At 45.6% G+C, this 17,429-nt stretch overlaps 1 protein-coding gene across 3 annotated transcripts; it reads left to right on the forward strand.

Moving 5' to 3' along the window:
- The first annotated feature begins 3,639 nt into the window (after positions 1-3,639).
- tcf20 (transcription factor 20) lies at positions 3,640-16,801 on the forward strand. 3 transcript variants are annotated; one of them, XM_084677946.1, is made up of 6 exons: positions 3,640-3,909; positions 5,989-14,349; positions 14,480-14,573; positions 14,732-14,789; positions 14,994-15,086; positions 15,197-16,801. In XM_084677946.1, the coding sequence occupies exons 2-6, from the start codon at positions 7,132-7,134 to the stop codon at positions 15,243-15,245; spliced, it is 7,512 nt and encodes a 2,503-aa protein (XP_084534072.1). In that variant the 5' UTR covers positions 3,640-3,909; positions 5,989-7,131; the 3' UTR covers positions 15,246-16,801. The 3 variants fall into 3 exon arrangements, with proteins under 3 accessions (XP_084534072.1, XP_084534074.1, XP_084534073.1); XM_084677948.1 differs by having other exon boundaries at positions 14,732-14,781; XM_084677947.1 differs by lacking the exon at positions 15,197-16,801 and having other exon boundaries at positions 14,994-15,090.
- Positions 16,802-17,429: the final 628 nt, after the last annotated feature.

Below are 17,429 nucleotides of genomic sequence, written 5' to 3' on the forward strand. Positions count from 1 at the left end.
TCTACAACATGAGTTGCTGTCAGTGACGTTGAATGAAATAGGAATAGCCTTTGTCTATATTTTGTTGGGTGTAGGCATGCTTTTAATATTACAATTTACAAGTGAATTGATTGGAAACTATTGTCTAAACCATTGTCTATTTTTAACAGGAAACCATTCCTGATCTTTTATTTAAAAAGACTTGAGGCCAATGATATGTTGGTCTCAGGGCCGGACCAAGCCTTTATGGGGCCTTAAGCAAAATTGATTAGGGGGCCACTCGGTGTCGCTTATCGTTGCCGATAAAAAAAAGAATATATATATTTTTACATAATACATTAAACTGTAATTTAATTTGCTCTTAGGGGCCCTTTGCTAGCCACAGGGGCCTTAAGTAGCCTCTTAGTTCGCTTATGCCTTAGGCCGGCCCTGGTTTGTCTACACAGTCAGGATAACTGATTTACATGTATCTTGGCTGTTTCCGCTTTGAGATAACATCTCCTTGAGTCAAGGACAGCCAGAAAGTTAAGGGCCAAAAAAGACAGATAAGTTAATCTGAGTAGCTCGGAGTTGCAAATAAGCTTCGGGAAACCTTTTTGCGAATGTATCATCAAAGACCATGTCCATTCTGATGATACCAAGGCTCTGGTCAGACGACTTGTTAATTGTGATAGAGTTGGACGCTGGAGTAAAAAGGAAAAAATATCAAAGAGACAGACAATTGTAGTTATGCATGGCTTATACCCACACACTTCAAAGGTTCGGACTGGTGTTTCATCACTTCAGCCCGTTCTCTTTTCATTTTTGGAGCTATGGACTTCTTCGACTGTTGCATGTTGTGTGACACTGGCATCTAGTGGTCAATGGGGAGAATAACTACTTTAGGAAAATTGTAAGCAGGTCTTTGGTTCAAGTCTTTTTTTTGGGGGGGGGGGGTCTTTGGTCTTTTAGTCGATGGCGTTGAATAAAAATATTTGGATTTGTTTTCTTACCCACTTTTGTTTTTACAAACACACACACCCCTCTTAACCCTTGTGTTATCTTCGGGTCATTCTGATCCATCAGTCATTGTGACCCACAGTCGTATTGCGACAACTTTACCGCATACAAAATCAAAGTGAAGCATTTTCTTTTTTCTGTTGGGCTGTCTCAGACCCTCCACATTGTGAAGGTTAAAAGAAAACTATTTTAATTTGTTATGTAAGTTATGAACCATAACTTGTGACCCAAAAGCAGCACAAAGGTTCCACTAATGTGTATTTGCGATTACCGTCATTTTCTTCAGTTACACTGACATTATCAATAGCAAAAACTTACCTCTAGCAAAACAATAAACTCCCAGCAATGTTACAGCAAATTGTGTAGCTTCCCCGTGTAAGGAAAGGGATTTAGGATGTCGCTAAAAACTCGGAGGTGTAGACATGAGAACCCATTACATTCCTCAACCTAACATTCACCTTCTCCCCTTAGAAACCTAACATTAACCTTCTCCCCTTAGAAACCTAACATTAACCTTCTCCCCTTAGAAACCTAACATTCACCTTCTCCCCTTAGAAACCTAACATTCACCTTCTCCTCTTAGAAATCATCAACCTAACATTTCCCTTTTCCTCTTAGAAATTGTGTGCAGGCTTTACTCTTTAGAAAGTCAGTCCAGGTATGTTGTCCATGTACTTTTCCATTTTTCCTCCCTGCATGGGAGCAGGTTAGAGAGCCATTCTCCTACTGGGCCTTAATTACCCATGCAGAGGCTTGATTGACATCCTCCAGACTCCTGTTTGAGTGCTCGAGACCTGTTGTAAAAAATAAATTGAAAAAAGGAAAGTACACAGCCAAGCTTTTAACATGCCAGAACATCTGTAGTACTTTGGTCTTTTATGTCATCTGTAGCCACATATAGTCAAGTCACTCCAGTTTCCTGTCAGTGGCATAACGCTAAGAGCTTCTTAGGAGCGTTCTAAGAGCGTTCTAGAGCGTTCTTAGAATGCTCCTAAGAAGCTCTTAGCGTTAAGAGCTTCTTAACAAATCTGGGAAACCCGGCCATTGTCTGTCACCATCCACGTGTGGCTGAAATTCCGTCACTTGGATGGGACTTGTTTTCTCCTGTTCAACTGTCCTGATCGAATATCATCTTAATAATCTTCGGTTTGATTGAGTCAATTATTGTCTATCTTCATGAACTGTAACTGTCTTCCTTTCGTCTTGGCCGGTCACATGAATTACGTAACAGTCTATCCGATGACATGTGCACTCTGCAAGGAAAAGAAAGCCTGCATTTTCAAACGTTCCATATTTTTTATTATCTTTAGGTATGCACTGGAAGAGTATGAGTGTGTGTGTCTGTGCATGCCTGCCCCAGCATCACCTACAAATTATCCACAGTTAGGGTTCTGTGATGTAGTTGCTATGGCAACCATGATAGGAATAGATGTGTACGACTGCATGGGAATGAATTGAATTGTTTTGAATCAGAGAAACAGATTTTCTTTTAAATACTGGTTTAGTATTTGATAAGTGATTGACATGGTGGCTGAATGAGTGTGCAGAGTGCAGTGTATTAAAAGTGCATAAGTGTGGACGAAAGGTACAGGGCAGCTCGTTATGATGGAGGGAGAAAGGGTCTGCACTACACTGGATGAGACTGTGTGTGTGAGTGAGAGAGAGAGAGAGAGAGAGAGAGAGAGAGAGAGAGAGAGAGAGACAGAGAGAAAGAGAGAGAGACAGAGAGAGAGAGAGAGAGAGGACAACACAATAAATTCAATAGATGAAAGACCTTGTGGTGCTCTCTCTCAGTTATTATTACAGTTGGTTTTTTCGATTACCTTGATTTTTTGTCCTAAATGTTCAGTTATAAATCACATTTAGGGGAGACAAAAAAAAATCAAATGCATTTCAGGAACATCTTAAAAATACTACTGTTAGTATTTTCTTCTTTACATGGACTGAATAGCCTGGATTTCATATGTCCATATTCCAATGTGCAGCTATTAACATGAACACACTGAACACATGCAGGCCTCATTTTCAGGCTGTTATTTAAATAGTAGTTATATCTCAACAGGACAGTGGAATTAGATCAACATTGTTTTCATGTTGTGTCTACATTTTCCTTCTTCACATCCTCCAGCCAGTCTCATCTCTCATCCTTTGTACAGAGCTATCATTGACCGTTCATTTGGGGGGATGAAATAAGAACAAAGAGGCAGTCTGAAACATTCACCATGCAGACCCAATGAAAGGACAAATTGCAATTATTTCTCAGTCATATGTAGGCAGTTTATGATCATTATTGTATTAAAATGATAATTGAAATAGCAAAACTGTGGTAAGGGAGGGGGAGAGCCAAAGATATGATGGAGATGGATGAGGGAGGGGGTGCTGGAATATGAGTGTGTATGCATTTTCAAGGCGGTCTTTCAGTTGCACAAAAAAAAAACAGTTACAGGAAAGCGAATACGTCTACCGATGAATTCATGGCCTATAACGATGTGTTTGTAGCAGTAGCTTTTTAGCGATTTATAACTGTTTTGAGGCGGTTACAGTTAATGCGGAGGCAATGCGTTTAATTTGAGGTGGAGCGTGGATCACCTAAACGGTGTGTGAAAGAGGGAAAGGAGAGAGGGAACAAGAGGGGAGGGGGCGGGGGTTTATGGACCTCAGTGGTAACGGGACCTACAGGCACCCCGATTGTGCTCTCATATTTTTTGGAGGTGAGGACAAAAGAAGGGGGAAAATCGGTGGAAAGGCCCGGGATCTGAGTGTTGTGACGGGGCCCCCGACTTCGCCGCCGCTGGTCGGGGTTGTCAGGACGACAGAGGGTGAAGGAAAAGCGGCGGAGCAGTCGACTCAAGACCGGGGTTTCCTGCCTCACCAGCGGGATTGTCACAAAACACCCTTTCACTGTTCGAGGGGCCTTGAACGTTCTCTCAGGTAGGCATTCAAAGAGTGGGTTTGTCTTGTCTTTCTAACTGATTAGCAGGCTATCTACGTTTGTTTGGGACTACTAACATGTCGGAGTGGACGGTAATCCATTGCAGCATCCAGTTTAGAGAACGCTATTTATGCCAACCCACTTCCCATTGAATTTCTAAGGAGGAAACATCTGCACCTAATCACCCTCTTTTTGTAGGATGCTTGCCTCCCCCGTTCTCCTGGCTAGCAAGCTAGTTAGCAAGCTAGTCTGCTTGGTACAATAATTTCCTTTGTACGCTAACGTTAGACATAGCTAGGGGACTGACTAGACTCGGTAAATGTTAGTTTAGTAGGTTAAATTGCCACTAGTACCATTGTATTCATTTGTAAGACATATACAAAATTCTGCTGCCACGCTATGTATACTACTACATTATTGACTTGCTTTAGCTAGCTATCACAACGAGAACACTGAACGGAGATAGCATGTATTGCTATTCAGGTACCCCACAACCTAGTTGTAGTCTAGGCACAATGACAGCAGAAATCAGGATAACAGTTACAGGCTTGCCAGTTAGTATCAGTTTGACAAGACTATGCTTAAACCTAGTAGGGCTACTTGGTTAGAAACTGGCTGTAATATCGGGCAGACTAGTTTGTCTGCAACAAATACTGCGCGTACCCTAATTAATCAGCCAGTCAAGCATCTGATTGCTTTGTACAATTTCTAGAAGGGTAGAGCTAGGTGACTACTAGACAACGAGAATAGATAGCAAGCTAAATAGATGTGTTTTAGCGTTTAGCAGAATCTTATTTTTGGACAGGCATGCATACGTCTTTTACTGAAAAGAAGGGTTTTTTATCGTGCTTTAACAACCATATTATTCAGCAGTTACCTCCATCTCTGCAGGACGTCTCCAACTTTGCCTAAAAATGTTTAGTAGGCTACTGTCAAGAATGCCGTTCTCTAAGAAACAGAGGTTGGAAAGTATCTTAATCGCCGGCTGCCGTTTTATTGAACAAAAATCAGTATTTCAATGTACTTCTACTATTAAGAATGATAGTTATTAAAAATGTAGATTTAGCACGTTATTTCATAACAATACCACCAGTCATATATCATTGTGTGGTTTGTTGTGAGGTTGTAGAATTTACCCTCGGGTTTTTTATGTCCACTAATTCATGGATGAAATAGCCTATTCACAGAGCAGAGATCTCAAAAAGACTTGGCGGTACTTGGACTGAAATTGACAGCGTGCACATATAACTTACAATGAAACTAGACAATTATCATATATCTGCATTGCCTAAGCATATAACCCTAACAAAGGGCCACTGATGTTGACTGCAGAGCAGTGTGAACCATTTACCATTTTACAGTGTGTTGGAGGCAGACAATGGGACTTGTGTCCCTAAGACTCATTGTGAATAATGACCCTGTTAAGGTGGTGTCACTATATAATTAGACCCCCTACTGATTAAATACCTCTGTTAAATACATGTAGTTCAGTAGGACTGAAGGCCATCCTTAAGTACTGTCAGTTTCCTTAATACAGTCAAGATACAAAGCTTTCGTTTGGTCAGATATGGTTGTTAACATGACCTTGACTGCGTGTGTTTCTTTACTGGTGCGTTTTGTTGTCATCAGCCAGTAACCTTTTAGCCTTGTTTGTAGAAGCTGGACTCACTATAAATCAGGAACTTAAATAACTTATTCTGCCACCATTGAAGTTGGCAGGTGGGACATGTTTATATACCCTATGAGATGCAATACATGGCCTATATAGCAAACATTTCTACACAGATAGACAAAAAGCTAAACACCCTGTCAAGCAGACATTGTCATAAATTGCAGAATGAAATTTACTATGAATACTACTAAGAATGCTGAGGTAGAAATGTAATATGCTTTTTGCACCTGAACTTGGTGCCCAACTGCCCATCTTTATTATTTTCCCTTGAAGGCATTGTGTGGCTGACACTGTGGCCTTGAACCAGGGGTTTAGTGAAGGAACAACTGCTACAAATGTAAGAGTAAAACAAGCCCATGCTGAACTGACTAAATTCAGGTGTTTGTTTTCCTGTTTGTGTTTTCAGATTTTCAAAGGGTTCCTGTAACCAGCCGAGGAGAGATGACCTCACATGCATGGAAATACTGGAGAGAAACAGATAAACAGAAGAAAATAGGACATGACTTATTGGAAAGACCCTTTTCGGGGAACAATTAAGGGATTAGGTCAAATTAAATGATGACTGCTAGAAAAAGAAGCTATAGCCTAACTATAAAGGAAAATATAAAGGATTTCACCAGGATAAAAAACACAGAGAGAAGAGGAATGAACAAACCTTTGGATGAAAAAAGAGTGACAACAAGGGGACCAAAGACTTCTACAATCCAACTTACTGTCATCAGATACAACAGTACCAATTTTGAAAGGGAATTACACACAGGAAGAGAATGATTCAGAAAATAGTACATGGAAGGAAAAACATGTCTTGGTTAGCATTACTTGAGTGATATTTTAAACTCAGGTGCGAGCCAATCACATTGAAACATACAGGAAAAAAGTGATTAACTTCAAGTGCTTCTGCTAGAGAACTGACAGCAACCAGTTTGTCTTGATATTGCAGTGACACTTGATGAGTTTTTGCACATGGAACTTTGTGGAATTCCACATCAAATTGAACGTTTCTGCAACTGTGTTTGCTTGTGCTCTTACAACCATGGAAAAAGTCTGAAGTTAATAATTTCAAGTGTTGGTATTTCCCGTTGCACTTGATAATATCACCGGTTTAGTGCCAAAGTGCTACAGCTTCATAGCAACGTCTGTATCAAACCTTTGTAGCATTGTGACAAACACTAGTTGGTTTTCATTTGAATTGAAAGATCCAACCACTACAGCAACCATATATTGCTTTGGAACTCTCAAAAGGAAGAAGGAAAAAAGCTACGCCATCAGCAGATTTCAGAAGTGCTTATTTAATACCATCTGTTTCTCACTATTGATAACAATCTCCCAGCACTCCAACCTCACTATTGTTTTGAATTGCTGCTACACTAAGATCATAACCCTTTTGATTAAGTCATCAGATTCATATCAGTTTCAGCCCATCCCAAGACCTCATACACCTTTTGTAATACACATTACTGCCATTACATCTCTCAAATACTAAACATAAAGCATTCCTTGACATATATTTTAACTAATCTAAGAGTCTTTAAAAACAAAATCTGAAATAATGCAGAATTTTCCCAACAGCCCTGCCCCACCATCTCTCCCCCCTGGTTTCTCTGGTCGCGGTGCAGGAGGACCAACTTACCAACCCCAGCCCTTAGACCCACAGATCTCCCCTAGGATGCCAGAAGACTACAGTGGAATGCAGCAGCAACAGGCCCCTTCCAACCCCCAGAGTCATAGCCAGCTCCATCGAGGACACCCCCACCCCAGTCAGACTGGACACATGCTTGGCTTTCCTGGGAGGAATAGAGGGGCTGGGGACCCCACGCAGGGAAACCTCCATGGTGGCGGTAGTAGCAACCCTTATCGGAAGGAAGCAATGGATTATTATTTGACAATGGGTGGCAAAGACAGACAGAGAAGAGGCGGTATGGGGTATGGGGCAAGCTTTGGCTACTCCAATATGGATGGTCATATACCTCACCAATACAGACATGCCGGATCTGGCCCAGCCTCATTATCTGGGATAATGTCTCCTTATCCCTTGGATTACGGTTCCACTGGGGGTTCAGGTGGTAGCAGCGGTGGTGTTAGTGGTGCCGCCGGAGCCTTTTCCCCTTCTCACCAGTATAACATGAGTCAGAACGCTGCCTTGCAGTCCGTGTCTGGGTCTCCAATGCAGCATCGGCAACATGGACAGAGCTACCACAGCCATCAGGCCCTCCATCACGGACAGCAGCAGAGGGGTTACCATCAGTCTGGACACCGAATGACCCCCCAGTACCCCCACTACTCCCCACAGGGAGGGGCATCTACAGGGTCAACAGGAATGTACAGCCCCCCACCTCACAGGTATCATGATGGGGCCAACAGCTTGCCTAGTATGAACTCAAATTCAAATTCTGTCTCCAGTTCAGCTCCTGCAAACAATGTCGGGCCAATGGAAAATGTTCCTCAAGGCTACCATTCTTCTAGTTACCAAGGCTATTCCCCTCAGACACATTCACTCCACAAACAACCTACCCTCCAGCACCACAATGCTCAGCACAATATAGGAGTAGGAGGATATGATAGTTCTCATAAAATGCAGCACCATGGGCCTCCATCGAGTTCCGCATACTCCAAACAGCACCAAGCCTCCAACTCAAGTATACCTCATCAGTCCTCTCAAGAAGTCACCAAATCTCCAATGCACTCTCAAACCCAACAGAGCCAAACTAACCAAAACTTTAGCCCCATCTCCAACCCTTCTCCGGCTGCCTCTGCAGTGCAGTCACCCAGCTGTAGCTCCTCCCCCTCTCCTTTGATGAGTGTGTCTGAGGGCCAGGGAAACCATCCTGGACAGACCTCGTACCCTCATCCACCAAACCCTCGTTCCAGTCATGGTCATGGTCGGCTACTGCAGACCGTTCCTCAGCTAAGCCCTACCCCAAACTCCAATAGCAGTGTCAGCAGCTGTGGGAGCAGTGGCAGTCAGAAAGCTGCAGCTCTGAACGCAGCTGTCTCCAACCGCAGCCGAATGGCGGTTTCCACAGGACCTGGACCACGAGACGAGGCCTCGGCACCAGTCTATCCAGCTTCTCCACTCAGCAAACTACAGAACACCAGCCTCAACAGTCTAAATGCCTTGACGTCACAGGTGGCCAATTTACCGAACACAGTGCAACACATGCTTCTGACCGACACAGTGTTGTCACAGAAGAGGGGTAAAGATGGGGGAGCAGGTCAGATGCAGGCGGGCCCACCCGCCCCACCTTCTGGCCGTCCCAGGAGTCGGAATGTCAGCGCTGCCTCCAGCACCAGCACAGTCCGAGAAGGGAGTGGGCTAGGTGGAGGCGATGGTGCTAGTGAGGGTGGAGTAGATGAGGAATCCTCTGTGCTTTCCGACAGAGGAATGCCTGGAGCCAGGATGGAGCGGGAGGAGCAGTTTTCGGAAGGCGAGCAAGTGAGGATGAGACAGATGAGTGGGGCCAGTAGTGGCTCGGAACCAACAACCTACTATCCTTCGTCGCAATGTGACCAAGTCAAGATGCGTTCCTCGGAGCAGTTAAGCCGGAGTTCGAGGAATCCTCAGAGTGTCTCTGAAACCAAGACTCCTATGTCATCATCGTCTCAATCCCCTGCCCTGCAGAGTGCTGAGTCATGTTCAAACTCTCATCGTAGCCATTCTGTTGCCATGCCTCCCCACGGTCCTCCTCTTTATTCCAACTCTGTCTCAGAGCCTGCTGCTGCTGATGCCAATAGTAAACACAACTATAGGAAGACGAGAGAAATTAAAAATGAAGGTTTTCAAGAGGAAGTGGCCGAAAGAAGAGAGAAAGGGTTCAAAAGAGAGGATGAAGGTAGAGAGGAGAGTGAAGAGAGACACATAGATGGACAGGATAAGGAAAATAGACTATCCAGTTTACACAATGTACACAGTGGTGAGAGAGATGGAAAACACCACAAGACGCAAGATTTTGCCAACACCAATTCAAACTTTGACCTTGAGGAGCAGCAGAATGCAAGTGGGGTAGGTGTTATTGTCTCGGCGCGTTCTGAATTCCAGCAACCGGAGAAACCCAACCGTCCACAAGACAACTGCATAGAGGAGAAACCTCAGCACACTATCTTTAGAGAGTCTAGCAGTCACAATGGAGAGAAGGGGGTGGATCTGAGTGTGTATTCTTCTCATCACCAGCTTAATCTGAAAACCAATTTTGGAAGGCTTCAAAGTAACCCCCATGCTGCCGCTAACAAATGTGGCTACCCAGAGTCACTCTACGGTGATTTGGCCGTGAAGAATAGAGGAAGGCCAAGTCCAGGGGGGGGGATGGAGACAAACTCAAGGTACCAAGATTTCCACCCACCTCAGCCGAACTATGGCTCACTGTCTTCAAAGGAAGCAGGAGGCGATTCAGTAGAGGCACCAGCGAAGAGAGGAGGAGGTTCGGGACCTAAGGGCCATGATGATAATTCTCAGTTACAACAGCAATTTCCCAGTCTATTACAGGAGGTTCTCCAGGGTTATCATTTAGATAGGCGCTATGGTCGACCAGAGCATGTCCCTCCTGCCACTCAGTCTCAGAACGTGGCCCTGGCCAATTTTCAAACTCGACATCCATATGGTATAGCTGAAAGCATGAGAACACAATCTGGTATGGGTAACACCCCACAACCTTCACAAATGGCCACATCTGGAAAACCTATCCAACCCCATCAGCGACAAGTAGGTGTTGTAGCTGATTTTGGACCTCAAGGTCCCCTTCCCTTCATAAAGGCTGAAGCAGTTGGCACCAAAGGGTTACATCGTGCAGAGAAGAGTAAGATGGCAGCAGCTCACGGACCGCAGACTACAGATTCTTTCCCACCCACTCCCCCAAAGCACATTAACTTAGCAGACTATTCTTTACCTCAGAGAAAGCCTCCGCCTCCCTCGGGTCAGCCCACCTCCTCCTCTTCCGCTGTTCAGGAACTCCTTCTGCAGGAAGCCGACACGCTAGGAGCCGCTGATTCTCAGAAGTCCTCAGCCTCCTTTCTACCCCAGTCTTCGGGTCGCCGATCCGTCATCTGCGATGTGTCGCCAGTTCGCCGCAGCACACCCGAAAGTGAGACGGACAAAGAAAGGGAGAGTCACACGGGGTCTTCAGTCATTCAACAACAATCCTTTTCCTCTCCATCAGGGACCAATGTGCACATGACAGGAAACAGTAAGGAAGAGTTGGGAGAAAAACACGAGGTCAAGATGGAGGTCTCCACCAAGGAAATTACACCGGAGGCTAGGCATCTACATCCTGATCATCATAGTGGTCTGACAGCCAAGGCTGAGATTGAGTATCACAAGTCTTTACACCAGTCTGTGGCTATGAATGTGGACCCTTATAGGAAAGGAAAGGCTGACATAACTGTCATGGCCTCTCGCCATAGCCAACAGGCTCCTCGCTATCCTTTGTCCAACACCAACCCCATGTCCCCACCCCCTAGACACCCAGCCTACCCTCACAATGTGGATCTCTCCAGTGCACACGCCAGTGGCTATTCTGGCTATCGCTATGGCGATACAAGAGAGCGGAATATAATGTCACGCAACCCACATTTCCCCTCCCACCATCCCTACCACCCTCTGTCCCCAACAAATCAACTTCAAAGCCCACTATCTTCAAACAAACTAACAGTATATCCTCACTCACGCACCCCTCACCACCCCCATGATCCCATGAATGAGTGGACCTCTGCCTTGACCAGACCCACTAAGGACATAATGATGCAGTCTGGTTCTTCTCCTGGTAGAAACAAACTCGGTCAAGCAGAGCAGAGTCAAAGAATGCTGTCACAGGTGGAAATGTTGGCCAATGAGCAGCGTCTGTCCAAGCAGCAGCTTCCTCATCAAAGTGCTTACTATGACATGAAGATTTGGGAGGCAACTCATTCAGGCAGGGATGGAGCTGTCATGATGGAGGGAGAACCCTACCACCGAACCCAACCCCTTCCTCCAGCTGCTCCCCCCTGCCCAGTTTCCTCTCAGGTCCCACCTGGAGGTTCGAACTCGCTAGAACTAGATGTCTCAAGAGGAGTCCTGGAGGACGTGAAGCCCCCTCAACCACTTCTGGTCTCCAACTCCATGAAAGTGTCTGGTGAGATGAATTCAGTGATGCCTCAGCACGGTCCTCGTCTGACCAAAACTGGAGGTTCCGGAGATACCAACCCTTTAATGCTGAGGAGAAGAGTCCGCTCTTTTATTTCTCCTATACCTGCCAAGAGACATCATCAAGATGGGTCCCAGGTAAGGGTGATGCCCAATTCGCATCATTCCCCAGCAGCTCTTTCAGAATCCAGCCACCTCAATGATGAAGACTCCTCCAGCTCGGACATCACCTGTTCCAGACTCTCCTCCCCCACACCTGGACAGAACTACTCACAGTCGCTCTCTCCTTCAGGTAGTAAAAAGGTTTTGCCCCCCAGGAAAGGACGGGGTTTGAAACTGGAGGCTATCGTGCAGAAGATTACACCGAATGTCCGGAAATCCCCTCACAGTGGTGGCCAAGTTGATGTAGAATCTAATCACTACGGAGGATTCTCAGAGATTTCCCAGTTTAGTGACTCCCAGGACCAAGACTACATGGATGACAGTCACTCCCTAAATGAGATGATGCCCTATAGGGGGATGGATGAGACCGGATCCCTGCCACCATCTGCATACTCCTGCGACCTACTTCAGACATCCCAAGGTCTGAAACATACAAGCGGAAGTGGAGCCTTGCAGGCAGATTTTGACTTTGGCTTGGGGGCTACAGCGTCTTCAGTGTCTGATAAGGAAGATCTAAGGATTGCCACAGATTTTTCCTTGCTTGGACCCTTACCCCCACCACCACCTCTCCCTCGCCCAGTGCAGGGTTCCCCTCCTCCATCCTCTTCTGCCCTGTCAGATATCCAACACTTTACCAACACCTATCAGCAACTGGAGACTCGCAGAGGAGAGCAATCAGCTGCCAACCTCCTGAGGCAGAAACTCCAGGAGACTGCGATGGGATTTGACGATTATCCAAGCGCTGACTATTATGGAAGTACACCGCCTCACCATAGTCAGGGTCAAGGACACTTGATGAACAGGCAGATGTGTTCTGGGAGGACTTCATTGTCCATGACGGGATCGCCGCAAGACAAAGGGTCAGATAACCTTGTTCCAAAAGGTTACTTCCCTTCAGGCAAGAAGAAGGGAAGACCAGTTGGAAGTGTGAACAAGCAGAAACGTGTACAGCAGGGCCAGACTCAGAATGCTAACCCTAATGCTCCACCAATCCAGCCTGCTACATCTCCTGCTGCTGCTGCCCCTGTACCCCAAGCAATCCCAAGCACAGAGACTACCACCCCTCCCTTAATAGTCTTTCCTCCAGCCGACCAGAAGCCCCCACCCTCTCTTACTCCACCCACCCTAACCCAGGTGAAGGTGGATGCAGAGAGTGAGGACATTCCTCTCGAGACAGAGGTCAAACCCCTCCGTCGAAGAAGGAGGGGTGTGAAGGCAGAGGGGGATGTAGAGGGACTGACGGGAAGGCAAAGGAGGAGAAGGAGAACAGCTGTGACCATACCAGCCAAAGAAGACTTTGAAACATCTGTGGGGACTGGAAGCAACACCGGCATAGGCGGAGGTTTCTCTGACTCCAGGAAGAATGTGTTTGCACCCTACGTTCACGTGGAGAGGAAGGTGCCTGAGATTGGGGCTGTATGTACGATAGTAAATGCAGAGGAGGAGAAAAAAGAAAAGGGAGAGCGGGGGGCGTCCGGCGTGAAAAGCAGCAGCAGTGTGATTGAAGCACTTCTGACTTCTGCTCTCAGCTCTCAGCTATCCCGGAGAGAGAAGGAGATGGAGAGGTTGAGAGAGAAGAAGGAGGCAGAGGAAGCGGAGACCACTCTTCAGACAGGGAAGGCTCTTCCTTTGTCTGGGTATGTCCTCTCGGGACCTGTAATCACCGAAACAAACCACTCTGGTCGTCTCCTCTGCTGCCTGTGCCAGAAATGGGCAAATTACAAGAACCTGGGGGATCTCTATGGACCATATTACCCGGCTGAATATGCTGCAAAGCTTCCTAAGAACCAGCCCCAGGTCCGACAAAGTCCTGCAATGACGGGGGGAAGCAAAACCGGACCCAGTCTAGAAACAAACGCAAATGTACTGAATACCCAGGAAACCCAGGTGCATGAGGAGGCACCAGTAATCAAGTCCTCTGCTGATATCGACTGGAGCCTCAACTACGCTGGCAACCCTATGTCTCCTGGTGCCATGGTGGGCACTGCCTCTCCTGCCGGCGGGGAGGAGATAATGATGTATCTGGCAGGCCAGCTTGGTACCACCACTTCTACCAGTAACACAAAAGCTCGAAGCTGGGACACGGCGCCAGACATACGACCCATACCCGAGCTGTGGAAACAACCAGAACCTCAGACAGAGACACCTACTTACAGCCAACCCTGCAAGCAACCGCCAGTCGACGACTCCCAACAAAGACCCCAGCACCGGAAACTCACCTCGCACCCACGCTTCAAACGCAGGCATAAATCCAGCGATGATTCCCCCAGGATGGTGCCGTCGAATAGCAAGGCTTCGCTGCCTTTCCAGCCCCCTCCACCGGCATTGGACTCTTTGGGGCCTCTCGCACAGCTGGCCCAGCTGCCACAGATGCCCATGGACCCAGAGGAGCTGTGGGTCCACGAGGGCTGCATCGTCTGGGCTAGTGGGGTCTTCCTGGTCAACGGAAGGCTGTATGGCCTACAGGAGGCACTAGATGGTGCTCGAGAGGCAGTACGTGATGTTTTTTTGTTGTGCTTTTCCATTAGAATCTCACTATTATAGCGCAGTATACAGAGTTGTTGTTGTTGATGATACATCTCTTTTTCCTCCATTTTCCCTCTTCCTCTGTCTCTCCCGACAGTGTTGCTCCTTCTGTGAGATGGCCGGCTCCACCCTGGGTTGCTATAGCAAAGGCTGCACATTGAGATATCACTACCTATGCGCCATGGAGGCCGGTAAGTGGTCCAGCTTGTCCAGCTACAAGCTTGTAGGTTGTAAATGATGAATACATGGTCACATGAAAAGAAAAAAAAAAATGTTTGGAAGCACTTGCCTCTCCCTCTCTCCCGCCCCAGCTCACCTTTCCTCCTTTCCTGTGTTTTCTTCTCCTCAGATTGCTCTCTGAACGAGGAGAACTTTTCCCTGCGTTGTCCACAGCACAAGGTAAAGAGGTTGGTTCGAATCCTTACTAGGGAAATCAAATAAAGTGATCATTTTGTGGAGCCTCTTCCTACAATGTATTGTATGTATGCACTCTGTTAATTGTATTGTAACAGGGACTGTATGTGTCTGAGACAAATTTCCTTCAGGACAGTAAAGTCTATCTTATGTTCTATAATTGCTTTCTTATTCATGATCTCCTTCTCTCGTTGTAGTTTCCCCAGAGCAGTCGACCCACCAAGTCAGTGTACCTGGAGCAGTCAGAGAGAGGCTGAAGGATACAGCGAGGAGGAGGTGGTGCAGGAGGGGTAAGATCGGACTCCGTCTGTCCCGTGTGTGCACAGAATGTGGCCGTGTCCGTCAGCCACGGAGTAGTCCACCCGCTGACCTGCACACTTTGTGTTTCCTCGCGTCTCAGGTCGTCTGGGAGGAGGAGGAGCTACGAGCGGTTTGTGGCACAGCCTTGAGGAGGACAAGGAGCCACCAACAGATGGATATAGATGACAGCGAGGATACGCTAAGGAATAAGGAATGTACAATTTCTTGGAAGGAATTTACATGAAAACATTTAAAGACAAGGGGGGGGGGGGGAAGCAACTTAAGATAACTATCCATAAAAAGAAGATACAAAAAAGATACAAAAAAAAGATCAAAGCAACACAAGAGGAAGTGAAGCTGAAGAAAAAGACAAAAATATACGTCTGCAGACAACGGAGCAGAAGGAACTTCCTCTGTGAAGAAGAGAAGAAACCAACGGTCTCTCTAGGCTCACTTTGTATTTCTGGAGATACCCTCAAACTGGTTGATTCTAGTTTCCATCATGGTTACCATGAGTTCACCCAGTTCATCTTTTGTGAAATTGTTTTGATGCACAGTATTGGGAGGGAGCCTGTCCGTGGATGGCAGGTGAATGTTGGGGTTTAGAGTTGACTGAACAACTGGATGAAAAAAGGAGACTGCGTATTTTAAGTATCTACTTTTAAGTAGTGTTTTATCATAATCATCATGATAATGGTTATTATTTTTAGGCATCATAATTTTTTTTCTATCTGCGTCAGTATTTACTCATCAATTGATATCAGTGTATTGCGATTTATACTTGGTCAACATATCAGTTTTGGGACATTTGGATATTTCATCATTCCTGGAGAGGGTGGAGCCAGAATGACATCATTTGGAATGTCAGGGTCGAGTCGCCACAAAGACTATTGCCTTGGAGAGTGGACGTCTGTTGCCTTTTCAGAGTGTGTGACTGATGGTGAACGTGTGTGTGTGTGTGCACGCATATGTGTGTGCATTTGTGTGCGCATTTGTGTGCTTGTGTGTGTGTGTGTGAGAACATGGATTCTAAGTGTCCATTTTGGTCTTTTTGGAAAAAGTGTTCTTATTTTTCATCCTTGGGGTTTTTACGGTACAAATAGTATTCATGAAAAATCAGATGGACACAATCTTATTTTTCAAACTAAATATTAGCAGTCAGTCGCTTGCAGTTGAGCAACATGTACATCAAGCGGAGGAGAGGCACTCTGGACTGATGCATGTTTGTCATCTCTATCCTGATTGGTTGTCAGGGTGTCAGGTTACATACAGTTGACCAGACGGTGAATATGAGGGGAATCCTTCTCCCGTAACATTATTTTGAATAGGAGGTCAAGATTGGCCAACAGATATAATAAAATGGAATCTAGGTGGTGATAGGCTGAGTGAGAGGGGCCACCTGACATGTACTGATCAATGAGAAGTTGGTATAATTCAAGTACTTTCTCAATTAGTTAATTCCTCAATGAGATATTAAAACTGGATTTAACTGAGAGTTGCAAAATCCATTGAGAAGATACATTGCCATAAACTTAAAACAGTGAGTTGTATGTTGTGTTGTCTCTCGTTATCATTTTCTATCGTTATTCTTGTAAAAAAAAAAAAGTTGAGCTAAAAGAAAACAATGACACTATTGAAAACATGCCGTACTAGAAAAATGTCAATATGTATATGAATTATGAATACACTTACAAAAATGCTGCAATGACTGCTCTCTCTTTTTACTTTGTTACACTCCAAATGACACACTATCAAGGCATTCAATTTTGTTATATTACAATTCAGTTTCTGTATTCCTATTTCGTGATTGTTGCTTTTCATTATTGTGCTCAAATCCTATGTACCCGCTTTCTTTGTCCTGTCTTCTATTTACTTTTTCCTTTCAATTGTTGCTCTTGCCACTGTTTCTTTCTGTCCCTCTCTCTCTTTCTCTCTCTCCCCCCCCCCTCTCTCTCTCTCTCTCTCTCTCTCTCTTTCTCTGGAATGACATGTTGACGTGACTTATGAAGATCTGAGCATCCACTATCGACCTGTGTCCATAATTCTTATCTGCCTGTGCCGTTAAATCCATTTCTCTCTCTCTAGTCTAATCTGCAGAAAGGGCGCCCTCTTGTGGTAGATGTGTGCTCCCCGCCATACAGATGGAATCACACTACGGTGTATTAAACCCCAATGTATTACAGTATGATCTTGATAAATAGAAATATCTATGATCATCATTTCTTCATTCTTCAGTGATATAGCAAACACACAGGGGACACGAGGAGAGATGTGTGAGGGGATGGGCCGCAGGGGGAAGGGGGGTTCAAATCAAAACAGATTGAACGGTGTTG

Source organism: Hypomesus nipponensis, chromosome 17 (assembly GCF_054491055.1).
Source record: "Hypomesus nipponensis isolate SF chromosome 17, ASM5449105v1, whole genome shotgun sequence".
Lineage (NCBI taxonomy): Eukaryota > Metazoa > Chordata > Actinopteri > Osmeriformes > Osmeridae > Hypomesus > Hypomesus nipponensis.